This window comes from Carcharodon carcharias, chromosome 6 (genome assembly GCF_017639515.1).
Source record: "Carcharodon carcharias isolate sCarCar2 chromosome 6, sCarCar2.pri, whole genome shotgun sequence".
NCBI lineage: Eukaryota > Metazoa > Chordata > Chondrichthyes > Lamniformes > Lamnidae > Carcharodon > Carcharodon carcharias.
This window is the reverse complement of record NC_054472.1, coordinates 87,948,439-87,967,842: the sequence shown is the minus strand read 5'-3', so window position 1 is coordinate 87,967,842 and position 19,404 is coordinate 87,948,439. Positions and strand designations below refer to the sequence as shown.

The 19,404-nt window shown below is 41.8% G+C and overlaps 1 protein-coding gene across 5 annotated transcripts in view; it reads right to left on the bottom strand.

Annotated features, from left to right (window-relative positions):
* Nucleotides 1-19,404, bottom strand: part of arfgef1 (ADP-ribosylation factor guanine nucleotide-exchange factor 1 (brefeldin A-inhibited)) — a 312,411-nt gene that overhangs the window by 52,120 nt on the left and 240,887 nt on the right. For all 5 annotated transcript variants that reach the window (XM_041189760.1, XM_041189763.1, XM_041189762.1 and 2 more), the window contains 3 exons: nucleotides 19,152-19,287; nucleotides 17,776-17,914; nucleotides 15,323-15,395 (listed from right to left, as the gene is read on the bottom strand). In XM_041189760.1, the coding sequence (XP_041045694.1) occupies nucleotides 15,323-15,395; nucleotides 17,776-17,914; nucleotides 19,152-19,287 (348 nt within the window). The remainder of the gene's footprint in view (nucleotides 1-15,322; nucleotides 15,396-17,775; nucleotides 17,915-19,151; nucleotides 19,288-19,404) is intronic.

Below are 19,404 nucleotides of genomic sequence, written 5' to 3'. Positions count from 1 at the left end.
GGGAATGTCACACCTTGTTATGCCTGAGGAGCTTCTAACAGACCACCTGGAACTGCACAGACCAATTTCAAAGGCAGCTACATGAATGTCATTTCCATTTGATAAACCAACCTTGCTAGCAGAGTCCATGGGTCTACTGAGACAATGTCTTCCCAAAGACCCTCAACATGAATAGCAGCACCCCCCCCCCCCCGACTTTTCAACCCATAATGGCTGAGACATTATCAGTCCTAAAAACAAAGCCAAATTCCAGATGCTGGGTAAACATCCTTTGTTGAAGTCACTTTGGAGAAGGAAGGTCACATGACCCAAGACTCTGGCCTTTTGAGCAGTTTTATATTACTTTTGAGCTTTGCAGCCAGTCTGCTGTTTAACATTCGACTGGCAGGCCACACAGAAGCAAACTCTGTACAGGTTGAACCACCGGTCCATCTAACCTGATTCTACTGAAAGATTTTGTATCATCGCCAACAGAACTGATGCAATCTCTCCATGCCTACTTCAGCTTACGAAATCAAAAAGCAAAACTTATAACATTGTTTCCAGCTAGCCAGCCATCAAATGCCTATGTGAAAGATTTCTTCATTGCACTCTGACTTTGGGACTCTGGAACTCAAGTGAACCAATATTCAGTTTTTTTCTATGGTCCTGGTACTGTAAACTTCCTTTCCTCTATCCCTCCCTTTACTGTGTGAATGCAGAGTTGGAAGTTACGAAAACTCCTTTTCACAAGTTTTTTTGAAGTGTAAAAATAAACCAACCTTCTGAGTTAATCCTAACTCACGTTTGCTGTGGGGTTACAAGTAAAAATTGGATCATACAAAACCGAGGCGTTGAGAAACAATATGCCACTGCTTATTCTTAAAAAAAAACTAATTCAAAACATCTTCTGTTTATGGACAGGTGGTAACAGGAAAACAGTGCTGTTTGAACTGACCCCCTCCTGTCCGTACCAGAAATTGAGACCTCAAGTCCGGGATGACCCATTCGAATTTGACCAGAGTCCAAATTTAAGACACAAGCCAAATCTGATATAAAAGAGCCAATTGGAAGCCAAAGGGAAAATTTGGTGGCTGGAACGTTTTTTTTGTAAAGCACCGGAAATTACCACAGCAAATTCCTTTCCCCTGACACTAAGAAAATGGCAACTTTCAACACATAGATGTGGGTGAAACAAAGAGACCTAAATGTCGAGGTATCAGTATCCCTAAGCACAGAGCAACTGAAAGCTGTAGCTAGGGAGGTAGAGTTGAAATTACCCAGTAAAGTGAAAAGAAGTGAACTGATCCAGTTACCAGTAGACCATTTGGATCTCACTTATCCGACAGAGCCAGTTGATGGGGAGCTCAACCCTGACTCTGAATCTCTTTCCCTAGCCAATCTGAGCTGGAAAAGCTCAGGATACAGCTAGAATTTCAGGAGAGAGGAAGAGAAGTTCAGGAGAAAGAAAAAGGGAGAGAGAAGAATTCCCGCTCTGGAAATTGGAAATGGAGTTAGCAGCTCTAAGGGAGAGAGACAGAGAGGCCAGACAGCTGGAAGCTGCAAGGGAAAAGCTCTCTCAATCAGGTAGTAGCCCCTATCTCCCTACCCCAGAACCACGCTGAGGCTCTCAACTATGCTAGATTCATTCCCAAATCTGAAGAGAGTGACTCGGAGTCATTTTTCACCACTTCTGAGAAAGTAGCAGGACAGCTAAAACAGCCATCAGATATCTGGACATTTTTAATTCAAGGGCAGCTGTCAAGGAGAGCCCAAGAGGTCTACTCCCTGCTGATTCCCAATGCGTCCTTTATGAACAGACTAGAGCTGCCATCCTAAGTGCCTATGACTTAGTCCTGGAGGCATATCACCAGCAATTCCAGAATGCTCTTAAGAAACCCACACAGACCGACATCAAGTTTGAACAGCTGAATCAAATTGCATTCCACATGGGATCCATTCTTCAAAATCCCACACACCTATGAGGGATTGCATGATTTGATATTGTTGGAGGAATTCAAAAATTGCTTACCCTCCAACCTACTTAGTGGAACAGAGAATCCTCACAACCAAGGATACAGCCGTCACAGCAGACATCTCACCCACAGGGCAGAACACTCAGGCAGATCCTTTCCAAATCATCCCCATGACCACTGGAAAGAGAAGCAGGGTGACATAGATAGGAAAGGCCCTCCACCCAGAAAAAGTCACAAATGAGGGTGCGAAAAGCCCTGCTGCAGCCTGAAAGGAGAACACCCAGAGACTAGTGCATTCCCATTGTAATATTCCAGATCCCAGTGTTGGAGGTTGTGAAGGAAGCCCATGGGTCTAATAGGGCTCCACAGGATCGGTTCCCCTAAGGATGCCCCAGTGGGGAGTGTGGCAGGCACCCTCACTGCAAAAACATACCCCTTGGCAAGCATGGCAATATATACGTGCACCTCATCTTCTGATTAGGCACTTTACAGCCTTCCGGACTGAATATTGAGTTCAACAATTTTAGATCATGAACTCTCTCCTCCATCCCCATCCTCTTTCCAATCTCCCTTTTTTCCAATAATTTATATAGATTTTTCTTTTTCCACCTATTTCCATTATTTTTAAATGTATTTCCATCCAGTGTTTTATCTTTGCCTTTTAGCCTATTTCAATCCCTTCCCCACCCCACCCCCACTAGGGCTATCTGTACCTTTATTATCACATTCCTTAGATAATATCACCAGCGTCAACAACTCTTTGTCCTTTTGTCTATGACATCTTTTGGTTATCTCCACCTATCACTGGCCCTCTATCCAGCTCTACTTGGCCCAACCCCCACCCCCCTAAACCAGCTTATATTTCACCTCTTCTCTATTTTTCCTTAGTTCTGTTGAAGAGTCATATGGACTCGAAACATTAACTGTGTTCTTTTCCGCAGATGCTGTCAGACCTGCTGAGTTTTTCCAGGTATTTTTGTTTTTGCTTTGGGTTTCCAGCATCCACAGTTTTTTGCTTTTATCTTATGGCAAAACATGTGCCCAAGCCAGATAAACTCTGTGAAAGTTTTCAGAGTTTTGTCCTTTCAGGAACAATGTCCCCGTACCCATCACAGGATGTGAGCAAGTGCGTGGTACAGCTCCAGGACACAAAGGCCACTCAATCCTTATAGTTGGAGGGAAACATAAACATACCCCTAGTCCCTGAAATACTAGTAGCAGGAATCGATTTCCCTCCTCAGGAACAAATTGGCTGGCAACAAAGTGTTAGCTCAAAAAAAAGAGGCCAACATCAGCCGGCAGGAATCTGCAGGGGTCAAGAGAGTTGAAGGATGTTCTGAGGCTCAAAAGGGTGAAATAGAACCCATAATCATCCAACAAGAGCTGCTAAAATTCAACAAGGCCGAAGTTCAGCCAGTATAGTTAAAAGTGGTCCAGAACGGGCCAATAGAATCAGAGCCACAGAATATCTCAGAATTAAAAAGAGACCAGAGAGGTCCCAGAGCAGGGAAAGGAATAGTGAGGGAGATGCCCCATTTAATTGAAGAGCATAAGGGAAGACAAATTATCAGAACCAGAAAGAAAAAGGTTAAGGCATTGCCTGAAGTATAGCTGCTGGAAACCTTATTTCCAAATTTAAATAGGGACAAAGGAATTTTCCAAACAGACAAGCAGATAGTGAGATGCCCCACCCAGTTGAAGAGCCACAAGGGAGTATAGCAGGAGCTGAACCTCCATTGATGGCAGAAGTGTTTAACAGGGCATGGGACATGTTAGTGGGGGGGGACGCCACTCCCAAGCCAAAGGCACAGGCTAAGAAGCAAATGATTGACTTAGCCAATAGCTTTTATAGCAAATTTAAATGGGCTCAAGGAAGTTCCCAAATGGAAACTGAGAGTAAGGGTGATGCCTCACTTAGTTGAAAATCAACAAGGAAGTACAGAGGGAGCTGACTATCCACCAGAGGGCAGTAATGTTCCGAAAGACATGGAACAGCTAAGAGGAAAACCCATTCCCAAAGCAAAAGAGAAAGCATGGAACAGTAACAATGCATTGCAATGAATCCTAGGTGAAGCCCACTTTGAGCCCCCTACTATCCAACTGACTAATGGAGAATTTTCAACAAGGCTGGCCCCGATACCTGCCCACTTTAAGGCAGGATCACAAGGCAACCTGACAAGGTTGTCCGCTGCATTTAAAATGACCTGTAAAAGCACACCAGGATGCATCACAGTAGCCCTATTTGGTACAGGTGTGGGTGGGACAGACCCGTTTCCGAAGGCAACCTCTTTATCATCCGGGTGCAGAAAGGCTGACCCAGGTACAGGAGAAGATCGGCTGTCTGTTGCAGTACCAACCCATAGCGCCAAGCAACAGTAACTGGAACACCCCACTTGTGCTTGCATCCAAGCTGGCCAACGATCCAGAATCCCTGAAAAGCCAAAATCGCCTTAAACTCTAATCTCTGAGCAATCAGCCTAACCACATTGCTTGTGTTGAAAAACTGAGCACACAAGTTACCAAGGTGAACAGGGAAGAGTTAAGCTGGACAAGGGCCATTCAACCCTATGATCAAAAGACCTTGCAATCACTGAGTGAGAAACCCAGAATTCCCTTACAGATAGCCCAGAGGACATTGACCATTATTAACCACCTGGATGCTAACCACTATGCAAAACCCCCAGGCCCTTTAGAAGATGCAAAATCAAGATTTGGACAGACACCGAGTTATGAAAGCTGAGAGGTGAGCTGGCGAGAGTGGACTGGATACAGCCATTAGAAGGAAAAACTGTGTCAACTTAGTAGGAAGCATTCAAAGGCGAGATTCTACAGGCACAACGTAGACATGTCCCCACAAAGTAAAAGGGTGGTACGGCCAAATCTAGAGCTCCCTGGTTATCCAGAAGCATATAGGACAAGATAAAAGAGAAAAAGAAAACTTATGACAGTCGCAAAAGACGTAATACTGTAGAAAGCCTAGAGAAGTATAGAAAGTACAGAGGTGAAGTAAAAATGGAAATTAGGAAAGCAAAGAGAGAATATGAAAAAATATTGACAGGTAAAATCAAAGAAAATCCTAAGATGTTTTACCAGTACATTAAGAGCAAGAGAATGACTAAGGAAACTTAGGGCCTATCAGAGATCATGATAACTTGTGGGTTTATGCAGAAGATGTGGGTAGGGTTCTCAATGAGTACTTTGTCTCTGTTTTCACTAAGGAGAGGGATGATGCAGACATTTTAGTTAAAGAGGAGGAGTATGAAATATTAGATACAATAAGCTTAGTGAGGGAGGAAGTTCTGGAGGTTCTGGCATCCTTGAAGGTGGATAAATCACCAGGGCCAGATGGATTGTATCCAGGCTGTTGAAGGATGCCAGGGAGGAAATAGTGGATGACCTGGGATCATGTTCCAATTGTCACTAGATACAGGCAAGGTCCCAGAGGATTGGAGATCTGCAAACGTATTATTTACTTGAGGAACCATTATTTTAAAAGGACTCGATGGATAGGTCAGAAAATTATAGGTCAGTCAATCTGACTTCAAATTATTGGAAACAATTCTAAGACAGGATAAACCATCACTTAGAAAGGCAAGGGTTGATCAGGGATAGTCAGCATGGTTTTGTTAGGGGAAGATCATGTTTTAGTAACTTAATAGAATTTTTTGAGAAAGTAACAAGGAAGATTGATGAGTGTAGCACAGTGGATGTTGTCTACATGGATTTCAGTAAGGCATTTGACAAGGTCCCACATGGCAGACTGGTCAGCAAAGCGAGATCTCATGGAATACAGGGGAACATGGAAGGTTGGATCCAAAATTGTCTCAATGACAGGAAATAAAGGGTAATGGTCAATGGATGCTTTTGGATGTTCCACAGGGCTCAGTGTTGGGGCCCTTGCTGTTTGGTGTATATATTAATGATTTAGGCTTAAATGTGAGTGGCAGAATTGGGAAATTTGCAGATGACACAAAAATTGGTCATCCAGTTATAGTGAAGAGGATAGCAGTTGACTCTAGAATGATTTCAATGGTTTGGTTGAGTGGGCAGAGAAGTGGCAAATGGAATTCAATCTGGAAAATGTGGGAGGGCAAATAAAACAAGAGAATACTCAATAAATGGGAAGTTATTGAGAGGGTTTGAGGAAGTTAGACTTTGGAGAGCATATCTACAGGTCCTTGAAGGTGGCAGGACAGATGGACAAGGTGGTCAAGAAAGCATATGGAATACTTTCCTTTATTGGGCAAGGTATTGAATACAAAAGCAGGGAATAATGGAACTATAATAATGTCACCATATTACAGGAAGGACATAATTGCTCTGGAGACAATACAGAGGGGATTTACAAGAATATTGTCAGGTGTTGAAAATTGCAGCTATGAGGAGAGATTGGATAGGGTAGGATAAAAACAAAAAAACTGCGGATGCTGGAAATCCAAAACAAAAACAGAATTACCTGGAAAAACTCAGCAGGTCTGGCAGCACCGCCGATGCTGCCAGACCTGCTGAGTTTTTCCAGGTAATTCTGTTTTTGTTTTGGATAGGGTAGGGTTGTTTTCCTTAAAACAGAGGAGGCTAACGGGTGACCTAATTGATGTGTACAAAATTATGAGGGGCCTAGATAGGGTAGACAGGAAAGGCTTGTTTCCCCAAGCTGAAGGGTCAATTACCAGGGCTCATAGGTTTAAAGTGATTGGTAGAAGGATTAGAGGAGACATGAGGAAAAGCTTTTTTACCCAGAGGATGGTGGGCATCTGAAATTCACTGCCTAAGTTTGTGGTTGAGGCTGAAATGCTCAGCTCATTTATAAGGTATCTGGAAGTGCATCTGAATTGCTGTAACCTACGCGGCTACAGACCAACTGCTAGAAAGTGGGATTAAAACGAGCAGCTACTTTCTTTTTTCTCTTTTTGGCCAGTACAGGCACGATGGGCTGAATAGCCTCTTTCTGCACCATAACTTTTCTATGGTTCTAAAGAAACAACAGTGCTCTCTGATTACGCATCTGTTGAAGTTTTTTTTTTTCTGTTCTCAATTTTAAAACATATTAAGCTGAGATAAGGCGGAGGAGAGAGAAAGGTCAGAGAAAAGGATATGAAGAGAGAAAAAAAACATACGGGTCAGAGGCAATGTCTTCATTTAAAGTTATTTGATTTTTTTCTTTAAAAAAGTTGAATTTTGATGTTAACTAATTTTGTCTGCCTTTGACAGCTACAAAAGGTTAACGATAATTGCACTGCATGCCCTTGTAGAGGTTTGAATGTCTAACAAAGGCACACCAGTTTCCTTTCCCATTCTAATTTATTTTCATTTTTTAAAAAATTGCTTTTTGAAAGAAAATAAGCCTTTTTCAGGGGAAACAGAGAAGTGGAAGGAGAGGAGAAATTGGTTAAGGGTGAAGGGGCCTCTGGTCTCCTGTAACATGCCCTTACATGGAATCAATGAGGGTAGAGAGCATATAGAAGGTTAAAGATGAGATTACCGACAAGGGGCAATAAGCTCAGTAGCAAATTAATTGCCATTTGGCAATGTCAAGGATTTGCAGGGTCAAATGTCCTGTACTGTCAACAGCTAATACTCTTTAATTTAAAGATGAATAATTGATTCCATCATTTGAACAGCATGAATGAATTACTATACTGTAACTCAGTCATTCCTGGTGACTCAGGTCCTGAAGTAGTCCATGTCCATGTGCAACAAGACATTCAGGCTTGGGCTGCTAAGTGGTAAGTTACATTCCCACCATGCTAGTGCCAGGCAATGACCATCCCATCTCTGACAAGAGACCATCTTCCCGTGGCATTATCCTTGCTCAATCTCCCACTGTCAACTTCTTTGGGATTACGCTTGACCAGAAACTGAACTGGTCTATCCATATAAATGCTGTAGCTACAAGAGCAGGCCAGAAGCTGGGAATTCTGTAGCGAGTAACTCACCTCCTGACTCTTCAAAGCCTGTCCACTGCCTAAGTCAGGAGTGTGATGGAATCCTCCCTAATTGTCTACATGAGTGCAGCTCCAACAACACTCAAGAAGCTCATTCAAAACAAAGCAGCCCGCTTGATTGGCACCCCATCCACCACCTTCAACATTCACTCCCTTCACCACCGACACACACTGGTAGCAGTATGTACCAGCTACAAGATGCACTGCAGCAACTCATCAAGGCTCCTTTGACATCACCTTTCAAGCCCATGACCTCTACCACTTAGAAGGACAAGGGCAGCAGATGCATGGGGACACCACCACCTCCAAGTTCCCTTTTTTTGGAAAAATGTACTTTATTCATAAAATATCTGAAAGAACATTACAGAACATTTCAAAATGGCCATCACAAAAAGTGCAATCATATTCAACTTTTACACATTGATTGTATTGAAACACCTCATGATCTATGAACATTACAGACATTTCAATACAGTCATGACAGACAGTGCAATGTTATTCAAGTTATCGACATAGATCATGTTGCCCTCTAAGATGCTGCAATACAATTATGATACATTTAGTATTCACTGCATACATTCCTTGTGAGTCAAACAGCCCAAGGTGTCTATACAATTTCCCACTCCTCGGTGCACTATGGCTGAAAGATCTTAGACAGCGACCTTTCCCCATTGTACCTTTGCAGTGGCTGCTCCAAGCTTTAGTGCTTCCCTCAGCACCTAGTTCTTGAAATATGCCAGTCTGCAATAGTCATTCGGGGACAATCCTTTATACTGGAAGACCGACATGTTTCGGGCAGACCAAAGAGTGTCTTTCACCGAGTTGATGATCCTCCAGCTGCAGTTGATATTTGTCTCAGTGTGCATCCCTGGGAACAGCCCAAAGAGCACAGAATCTTGTGTCACAGAACTGCTCGGGATGAACCTTGACAAAAACCACTGCATCTCTCTCAAACCTTCTTTGCAAAGGCACATTCCACAAGGAGGTGAACAACAGTCTCTTCCCCACCACAGCCACCTCGAGGGCACCGTGCGCAGTGGGGGGGGGGGGGGGGGGGCGGCGGGGGGGGGTTGAGACTCCTGGCATGTAGGAAAGATCTGACAGGGAGGACCATTCTCACCATCAGCCAAGCTACCTCCTGGTGCTTGTTGGAAGTTCTGGCAATGAGGCATTCTGCCAAATGACTTTAACAGTCTGCTCGGGGAACCATCTGACAGGATCCACCATCTCCTTTACCCACAGGGCCTCTAGGACATTATGTGCTGACCACTGCCTGATGGATTTGTGGTCAAAGGTGTTTCTCTGCATACATTTTTCCAAGGCCCCTTAGGCAGCACCTTCTAAACCCACAGCCACTACCATCTGGCAGGACAAGGGTAGCAGATAGATGGGAACACCACCATCTCCAAGTTTCCCTCCAAGTCATTCACCATCCTGACTTGGAACTATATCACCCCTCCTTCACTGTCACTGGGTCAAAGCCCTAGAACACTCTTTCTAACATCACATGGACTGCAGCGGTTCAAAGTGGTGGCTCACCACCACCTCTCAAGGGAAATTAGAGGTAGGCAATAAATGGTGATCTAGTCAGTGACTCCCACATCCCATGAAAGAATAGAAAAGATTCTCTTCCATTATCATAAACATGAGTAAAAAAGTTTGAATAGCTCATTTTTAAAACACACTTGTATTTATATTGCAGCTTTAATACAGTAAAACATTCCAAGGTGCTTCACAGAGGCATTATCAAATCAAAAATTTGACAGTAAGCCACATAAGATGATATGGGCTAGATATTTCTGTCAGTAGTGAAGGAACAGTAATTGCCATTGATCTGAAAGAAAGCTGTCTACAACCCTTTCCTGGTATCAGCTGGAATCTGGCATCAAGTCAAGGGGATCTCAAGCTGTCCAACTAACCAGGAAGTAAAAACCACTGAAACCCTTCAAATTTTATCTTTTTAAATTTTACACATAGTGAAATAAATGAACGATTGTGAGGCAAGATCATAAGAAATAGAAGCAGAAGTAGACCATTTGGCCCATCAAGTCTGCTGCACCATTCGACTGCAGCCTTCATCCCACTTTTCTGCTTTCCCCCTGTAACTCTGGACCCCCTTATCAAAAATCTGTAACTCCAACTTGAACATATTCAATGAGTCAGTCTCCACTGGTCTCTGGGAAGAGAATTCCAAAAACTAACCACCCTCAGAGAAGAAATTCCTCGACACTTCAGTCTTAAATGGGAGATTGCTTACTCTGAGACTATGACCCCAAGTTCTAGACTCCCCCATGACGGGCAAGGTCCTCTAAGTATCTACCCTATCAAGCCTCCTCAGAATCTAAGATGTTTCAATAAGTTCACCTCTCATTCTTCTAAACTCCAATGAGTACAGGTCCAGCCTGCTCAACATTCCCTCATAAGACAACTCTTTCATCCCAGGAATCAGCACACTGAACCTTCTCTGAATTGCTTCCAATACAAATATATGCCTCCTTAAGTAAGGAGGCCAAAACAGTACACTATTGCTCTAGTTGCAGTCTCAACAGTTGTTGCGGGACTTCCTTACTTATATACTCCTTCCCCCTTGCAATAAATGCTAACATTCCATTTGCTCTCAAATTACTTGCTGTACCTGCATGCTAACTTTTTGTGTTTTACATACAAGGGCACTGAGATCCCTCTGTACTACAGTATTCTACAGTCTCTCTCCATTTAAATAATATTCTACTTTTCCATTCTTCCTGCCAAAGTAGACAATCTCACATTTTCCCACATTATATTCCATCTGCCAAATTTTTGCTCACTCACTTAACCTAGCTGCATTCCTTTTCAGACTCTTTGTACCCTCCACACAACTTGCTTTTCTTCCTACCTTTGTATCATCATCAAATTTGACTACAATTCAGTCAATCCCTTCATCCAAGTCATTGATATACATCATAAGTAGTTAAGGACCTAGCACTGATCGCTATGGCACTCAACTAACGACAGTTTGCCAAACTGAAAATGACCCATTTATCCTGTCCCTCTGTTTCCTGTTAGTTAGCTAATCCTTGATCCATAATAATATATCATCCCCAACAATATGTGCTCTTCTTTTGTGTAATTACCTACTATGCCTTGGGACATACACATGGGACTAAGGAGTGAAGCTAAAATGTCAAACATTTTTAAATTATTTTAAAGACGTGGAGTATCTTATATTGGAAAAATCTGGCTTTCAAAAAAATAAAGTTACTCTTTCAGGGTCAGTGAGGCTTTTTAACAGCAATTATGAACTTAGCATGTTTTAAAAACAGTTACACATTGTTCAACAAACTGTAACTTTTTCAAGGGCTTTTTACAGTGAAACTACAAGCGAAAGAATGGACATTTTAATCAGTTCAATAATTTCTAATCAATTGCATAGTGGGGGAGATCTTAACAACACACCCTCTCATGAAGAGCTAAACCACTGACAACAACTTCTAGATTTCTGTGCTTAACAGTGCATGGGCAGGCTCCAGAAGCTGCTAGTTTCAGAGCAGTAATGACAGCAACAGATTTGCTGCCATTACTACTGCAAAATCTTGGCAAGGGCAAGTAATCAAAAATCAAATAGTCAAAAAGCTTGGTCAAAAAGGTAGATTCTAAGCAGTGTTTTAGTAAAGATAGATAAAAAGGTGGAGAGGTGTAGTTAGGGGACTCCTGAGCTTAGTGTCTTGCACGCTGAAGGCATGTGCATCAATGGTGGAAAAATTAAAGTTGGGGATGCCCAACAGGCCCAAATTTGAGGAGCGTACATATTTCAGAGGGTTGTACGGCCGGAGGTTATAAAGATATGGTGAGTGAGGCCCTGGAGGGATTTCAAAACAAGGGCTTTAAAATTGAGGCAAAAACAGAAAATTCTGGAAAAGCTCAGCAGGTCTGGCAGCATCTGTGGAGACAAAGAGAGTTAATAGTCCAAGTGCAATATAACTCTTCTTTGGAACTGTTCCAAATGTGACTCTTGTTTGGAACAGTGCTGAAGAAGAGTCATGGACTTGGACTTGAAATGTTAACTCTGTTTCCCTCTCCACAGACGCTGCCAGACCTGCGGAGTTTTTCCAGCATTTTCTGTTTCAGCTTAAGATTTCCAGCATCTGCAGTATTTTGCTTTTAAAATTGAGGCTTTGTTTAATCAGGAGGCAATGTAGGTCAGTGAGCAAAGGAGTGATCGGTGAATAGGGTTTGCTGCAAGTTAGGACATGGGCATCAGAGCTTTGGATGGCTTATATTTTAGAGGGTTGAAGATGGAAGGTCAGTCAGAAGCGTGTTGGAATAATTAAGTCTAGACATACCAAAGGCGTGAATGATGATTTCAGCAGCAGATGAGCTGAGGCAGGGCGGAATCAACTATGTCATGGAGTTGAACGTTGGCAGTCTGTGTGATGTCACAGATATGGGGTCAGAATTGCATCTCAGGGACAAATGTGACACCAGTGAACAGTGAATGAATAAATAAATAAAAAATCTGGCTCAGCCTCAGACAGATGCTGTAGAGAGCAATGGAATTGGTGGCGAGGGAATAGAGCTTGTGGCAAGGGCTGAAGGCAAAATGTTTCAGTTGGAGAAAATTTCTGTTCATCTAGTACTGGATATCAGATAAGCAGTCTGACAATCTAGAGGTAACGCAGAGGTTGAGAAAAATGATGGTGAGGCAGAGCTTGGTGTTGTCAGCATAGATGTCCAAACTTGGGACTGTGTGTTTTTGGATGATTGTTGCGAATGCAAAAGGTAAGGCTGAAGCATTCGCAACAATCTTCAGCCAGAAGTGCCGAGTGGATGATCCATCTCAGCCTCTTCTGGAGGTTCCCAGCATCACAGATGCCAGCCTTCAGCCAATTTGATTCACTCCATGTGATATCAAGAAACAGCTGAAGGCATTGGATACTGCAAAGGCTATGGGTCCTGACAACATTCTGGCAATAGTATTGAAGACTTGTGCTCCAGAACTTGCTGCGGCCCTAGCCAAGCTGTTTCGGTACAGCTACAACACTGGTATCTACCCGGTTATGTGGAAAATTGCCCAGGTATGTCCCCTGTACACAAAAAGCAGGACAAATCCAACCCACCCAATCACCACCCAATCAGTCTACTCTCCATCATCAGTAAAATAATGGAAGGGGTCCTCAACAATGCTATCAAGTGGCACTTGCTGAGCAATAACCTGCTCACTGATATCCAGTTGGGTTCTGCCAGGGCCACTCAAATCCTGACCTCATTACAGCCTTAGTTCAAACATGGACAAAAGAGCTGAACTCCTGAGGTGAGGAGAGAGTGACTGCCCTTGAAATCAAGGCAGTATTTGACCAAGTGTGGCATCAAGGAGCCCTGGCAAAACTGGAGTCAGTGGAAATCAGGGGAAAAACTCTCCGCGGGTTGGAGTCAGACTTAGAATAAAGGAAAATGGTTGTGGTTGTTGGAAGTAAGTCATCTCAGCTCCAGGAGGTCACTGCAGGAGTTCCTCAGGGTAGTGTCCTAGGCCCAACCATCTTCAGCTGCTTCATCAATGATCTTCCTTCCTTCATAAGGTCAGAAGTGGGGATGTTCGCTGATGATTGCACAAGGTTCGGCACCACTCACGACTCCTCAGATACTGAAGAAGTTCATGTCCAAATGCAGCAAGACCTGGACAATATCTAGGCTTGGGCTGACAAGTGGCAAGTAACATTCGCACCACACAAGTGTCAGGCAATGACCATCTCCAACAAGACAGAATCCAACCATCACCCCTTGCTGTTCAATGGCATTACCATCACAGAATCCTCCACTGGGGGGGGTTACCATTGACCACAAACTGAACTGGACTAGCCATATAACTACTGTGGCTACAAGAGCAGGTCAGAGGCTAGGAATCGTGCGACGAGTAACTCATCTCCTGACTCCCCAAAGCCTGTCCACCATCTACAAGGCACAGGTCAGGAGTGTGATGGAATACTCCACACTTGCCTGGATGACTGCAGCTCCTATAACAATGAAGAAGCTGGACGCCATCCAGGACAAAGCATCCCACTTGGTTGGCACATCCACAAACATTCACTCCTTCTACCACTGACTCACAGTAGCAGCAGTGTGTACCACCTCCAAGATGCACTGCAGGAATTCACCAAGGCTTCTTAGACAGCACCTTCCAAACCCACGACCATTACCATCTAGAAGGACAAGAGCAGCAGGTAGATGGGAACACCAACGCCTGGAAGTTCCCCTCCAAGTCACTCACCATCCTGACTTGGAAATAGATTGCCGTTCCTTCACTGTTGCTGGGTCAAAATCCTGGAACTCCCTTCCTAACAGTGCTGTGGGTGTACCTACACCACAAGCAGTTCAAGAAGGCAGCTCACCACCACCTTCTCTAGGGCAACTAGGGATGGGCAATAAATGTTGGCCCAGCCAGCGAAGTCCACATCCTATGAATGAATAAATAAAAGTCTGGCTCAGCCTCAGACAGATGCTGTAGAGAGCAATGGAATTGCTGGCTAGGGAATAGAGCTTCTGGCAGGGACTGAAGGCAAAATGTTTCAGTTGGAGAAAATTTCTGTTCATCTAGTACTGGATATCATATAAGCAGTCTGACAATCTAGAGGTAGCACAGAGGTTGAGAAAAATGATGGTGAGGTAGAGCTTGGTGTTGTCAGCATAGATGTCCAAACTTGGGGCTGTGTGTTTTTGGATGATGGCACTGAAAACAGCATGTAGATGAGAAATATGAGGGGGGGCAAGCATAGATCCATGAGGGACATCAGAGGTAACAGTGTTAGTAGAAGTAGGAAGAGAAGACATTGCAGGTGATTTACTGGTTATGACTGGACAGTTAAGAATGGAACTAGGTGAACGCTGTACTACCCAACTGGATGACGACGAAGCTCAAGAGTAGAATGATGTTATCTACTGTGCCAAAGGTTGTAAACAAGTTGAGAAGGACAAGGAGGGATACTTTCCCATTATCAGGGTAATAATTAATGGCATTTGTGGTTTTGATAAGAAATGTTTCACTACTTGGTAGGAATCACGTTGGAAGGGTTCAAACAGAGTTCTGGGAAAGATGGGCTTGGATTTGGGAGGTAACAACACATTCAGGGACACTGGAGAAAAAAGGAAGATTGGAGATGGGGTGATAGTCTGTAAGGATGGAAAAGCTAAGGTTTGTTTTTTTTTGAGAGGGGTGATGCTGGCCGATTTTAAGGAGAGTGGAACAGTTCTTGAGGAGACAGAACTGTATTTAATCTAATACATATATATTAATAAAAAGCATTTTAAATTGACTCTAACACAAAATAACCGCCAGAATTCAAGTATGGAGTTGAAGGCCACATTAATATTTTAAAAACTGGTTGACAGTAACATTCTTTTTGGAATCTCAAGTCAATATGCTAATTGGGGAAATAATGCAATGCATACCAACTGTTTTTCTCCAGCATCAGCTTGTAATGAGGCGTCACTTTCAGAATATGAGGGTCGCCATGATAATAATCTAAAATACACAAATTATAGCAAAATTAATTCTGTTGCAACTGAAAAATTGATTTTAAACAATGCTATCAAAACTAAAAGATTCTGTAATGCAGTCCTCACAAAAATATCCTGCAATATACACTGGCATTTTAGTAATTCAAATTAGAATTTCATCATTTAAATCTAGAATTCAGAACTTAGACAAAAATGCAAATCTGAGCGATGAAATACATCAATTTTCACAACTAAATCACATTGCAATAACATTTGTAAGGTTATTGTGCAGCAAAATTCATTAATATTGTTGCCTATAGAAATGTTACAATTCCTGCAAATCCTTCAGCAAAGTGAAATGCAAATTTGATCTGCTATTATTTAACATGTCTATAAAAATCAATGAATCATATGATCAAACTGGAGATAAGACTACCACTAAAATTTCATTGATACAAGTTTTCAAAATCATGAGTGGTCTGGATACAGTAGGTAGGGAGAAACTGGTCCTGCTTGTAAATGGGGCGAAAACCAGAGGGCACAATTTTAAAGTGTTTTGCAAAAGAAGCAAATGCGAGGTGAGAAAAAACTTTTTCATACAGCGAGTAGTTAGGGTTTGGAATGCACTGCCTGGAAGTATGCTGGAGGCAGATTCAACTGAGGCATTCAAGAGGGCATTAGATGATTATTTAAACAGAAACAATGTTACGGGGAAACCATTGATTCTGATTGGTTCTATTTGGCTCTGCCAGGCTCTGTTTGGCTCTGCCAGGCTCTAGGGAAAAGGCAGGAGATTGGCACTAAGTTAAAATGCTCAGAGAGCCGGTGCAGACACAATGGGCCCAATGGCCTTCTTCTGCACTGTAAGAATTCTGTGAAAACAACAAATCTGTGATATATATTGCACATAATGCATTATTTTAGAACAGTAACTTTGATCAACAAAGAGATGTCCTATTTGAGATAAAATGCAATATTAGGAACTCTCCTGTCAGTTCAGTGGGTAAATGCACCAGCTGGTGTGACATTGAGCCACATAAATAAAGAAGATCCGAAGTCTCAACAGTGGGTGTGCTAAGTTAGTCAGCCAATCAGCCAAAGTGACAGAATGGACATTAGCTTTAATATTTCCAGACTAGTAAGGGGGAATCACCACAAAATGAAGTCCTGCAAATAGGTTTTAAAAACTTTATTTGAAGTATTCTAACCTCATGCATGTACGCTCTACTCCAACTTATTTTCTCCCTTACTACACCCATTCTCTATCTGAGGGAGGACAACTATCTCCCACGCCAACAATGATGTCCATAGTTGGCAGTTAAGAGGCACAACAGAATAACCTAGATGGAAGTTATCTTGTTGATTTGCCTTCAGCTTGTGCAGCGACGAGTGCTTTCTAGCTGCAGTGTCACTCAGATTATGAGCTCAGAGAAAGGAAAAATAAACCTGTGCCCCAACACTCATTTCTACTCTAATGTTTTGCAGCACCTAGAATTAATCAACTTTGTACTACATAGTTTGCATAATTTGGATTAAATCAGGAAATACATTTCAAATTTGGTGAAGGTCAAATACAAACTGCATAAGACTTCATAGCCTATTTCTAACAAACCAAAAAGCTCAATTGACCATTTTGCAACCAGTAGTTATCAAATGCAATGAGCTGCAGTATTCTGCAAAATTTCAGAAGGTAAAATCTTTTTCTTATATTGGCCCACTTCATAAAGTCACCTCTATGATTTGAGTCTATCACCAGAACTAAGTTGCATACCGAATTTATACATTAAAGGATAAATCTTATATCCAATGAGTAGCTGAACTAAATAAACCAAGAAAGTACCAGGTTCAGTCTACAGAGTGATCTGATCTTAGCTAGTTGGGGGTAGTGGAACGATAATTAACCTCAAAACCTCTGGGTTAGGAACAGGAAAACTGGCTTATGATTTCTATCCAGCAGTCATTACTGAAGTGTACTGATTGCAACATTGGGCGAGTACAACAATGGGCTTGATTGAGATGCAAACAAGATTGAATAAGCTGCTAACACTAACTGCTGATTTCAAGAATGAATATCTGCTAATTGGCTAATGGACACTGATGCCCTCTGGACAATACTCATCCAAGATATTGATTCGTTCAGAAGGGGGAAGGGGTGTAAACCAGTGAGAAAGAATAAAATCTGTAAAATCAAACATTTAATATTTTAGCCATTCGAGACTGCACAGCATATTTTCTTTTACTAACATATTACTGGAACTTTATTTTGTTAGATAACCTTTAAGCAGTGATACAACATACTTTAAAATTTAATAATACATTTCCTACAGGATTAACATAAACCGCATGACACAGGATGCATTGTAAGGAAAAGTAAAAGTTTTTTCCCCATTAAAGAGGTCTCTTACGCGTGAGGAATTGTGGTCTTGAAGATGTCCAACATACAGTTGCAAGTTTTGTCCCATGTTTCTGGCAAAAACTTTTCCCCATTGAGAATAACAACATTCTCCAGACAATTAGTGCCAGACCGAGCTAGTTGTTCATTATCTGAGAAAAATGAGACTTATTAATAGATTAAAGGAAGATTTTTTTCAACAATTTATGTATGGTTGCACTCATACTACAGCTATGGCATAGGTATAAAGCATTTTGACTATCCCTAGAGGAAAGCATAACAACTCTCCTATAGGAAGTTTAATTTTGTTTTGTTTCACAGCAAGTTCAGGTACCGACTGACTTTACACTACTGTAACTAGGTGCAAGTGATAACATTCTAAGGTGACAGTGCAGCTGCTGTGTAAATTAAGGTTTCAACATAACATTTCTTTTTCAGACCACAAGCAGCCATTCCTCCAGTCTATCATCTATGTACTACTCAGTTTGCATAATTTGGATTAAATCAGGAAATACAGAGTACACCTTTCAAATTTAGTGATGAGCATCCCTCCAGTCTACATGGTCTATCCACAAAATTTTCCACAAACTGCATTAATGTTCATCTTTGATCAGCCAGAATAAAGTGAAATTTGAATAACTTCTTTACCCCATCACTAGGAAGAACAACTACTTTGGTGTTGATTTTAAGTGACATATTCTTCTCAAGTCAACCTATCTTAGGTTGATAGCCTTTTAAGTCTGCAATTATACAGCTATTTTAATTGAAAGTAGAAATGGGTCTGCATCTATAAAAAATGTACATTATACTTTGGACATTAGTCAATCTGACTCCTGTGCAGACAAAATCATCTCCTGCAGAGCAACTCTCATTGCTTGGACTTCACACCTTACGGTGTATAACTTAAGTCTGATGGGGAGTCAGGTTTAAAAAGTACTTTGGTGATTTTTCATCCCACGGAAGTACTGCTGCCCAACTTAACCAACAGAAAAAAAGTTGCTGTTGAAAGCATGTAACATGCAAGCATGTTAGCAAATATAGAGTTTTCTCCTAGATTTTAAAGTGTGAGGGACAGCTTGTGGTACACCTTCAGAACTTATTGCTTCACACTTCAGAGTTATTGGGCTTAAACCATTTAAGTAATTTAATAGCCCAACATGTCTGGTCATTCTTTTAGTACAGATGTTCAGACACACTTATTCCAAATAGGTAAATTTTCAATTTATAACTTCAATAATCCATTACATTACAGGTAATGTACAACTCCTGAAATGAAAACTCAAAATCTTACTTTTCCATATATTCTGTATTACAAAAAGGTACTTTGTCTTAGTAGGAGAGATAGCAAAAACTGTACTGCTCGTTAATACTTTTTTCTGTCAATCTTACCTTGCTGCACACACCAATATAATTGTGCAAATATATCATCCAGAAGGACATCATTGAGTACTTCAAAGTACTGAGTGAATACGTCACAGATAGCATAAAGTGCATGGTTACAAGTGGTGGTCATCCACTCAGCTTTCTGAAAAATAAAAATGTTATTATGTTAATATCCCAAACTCTTAATTGACCTCACACCTATTGTACCTTACTATTCATATTGCATAACCTGCCTATTAATGGTTACCTCTATAAAATC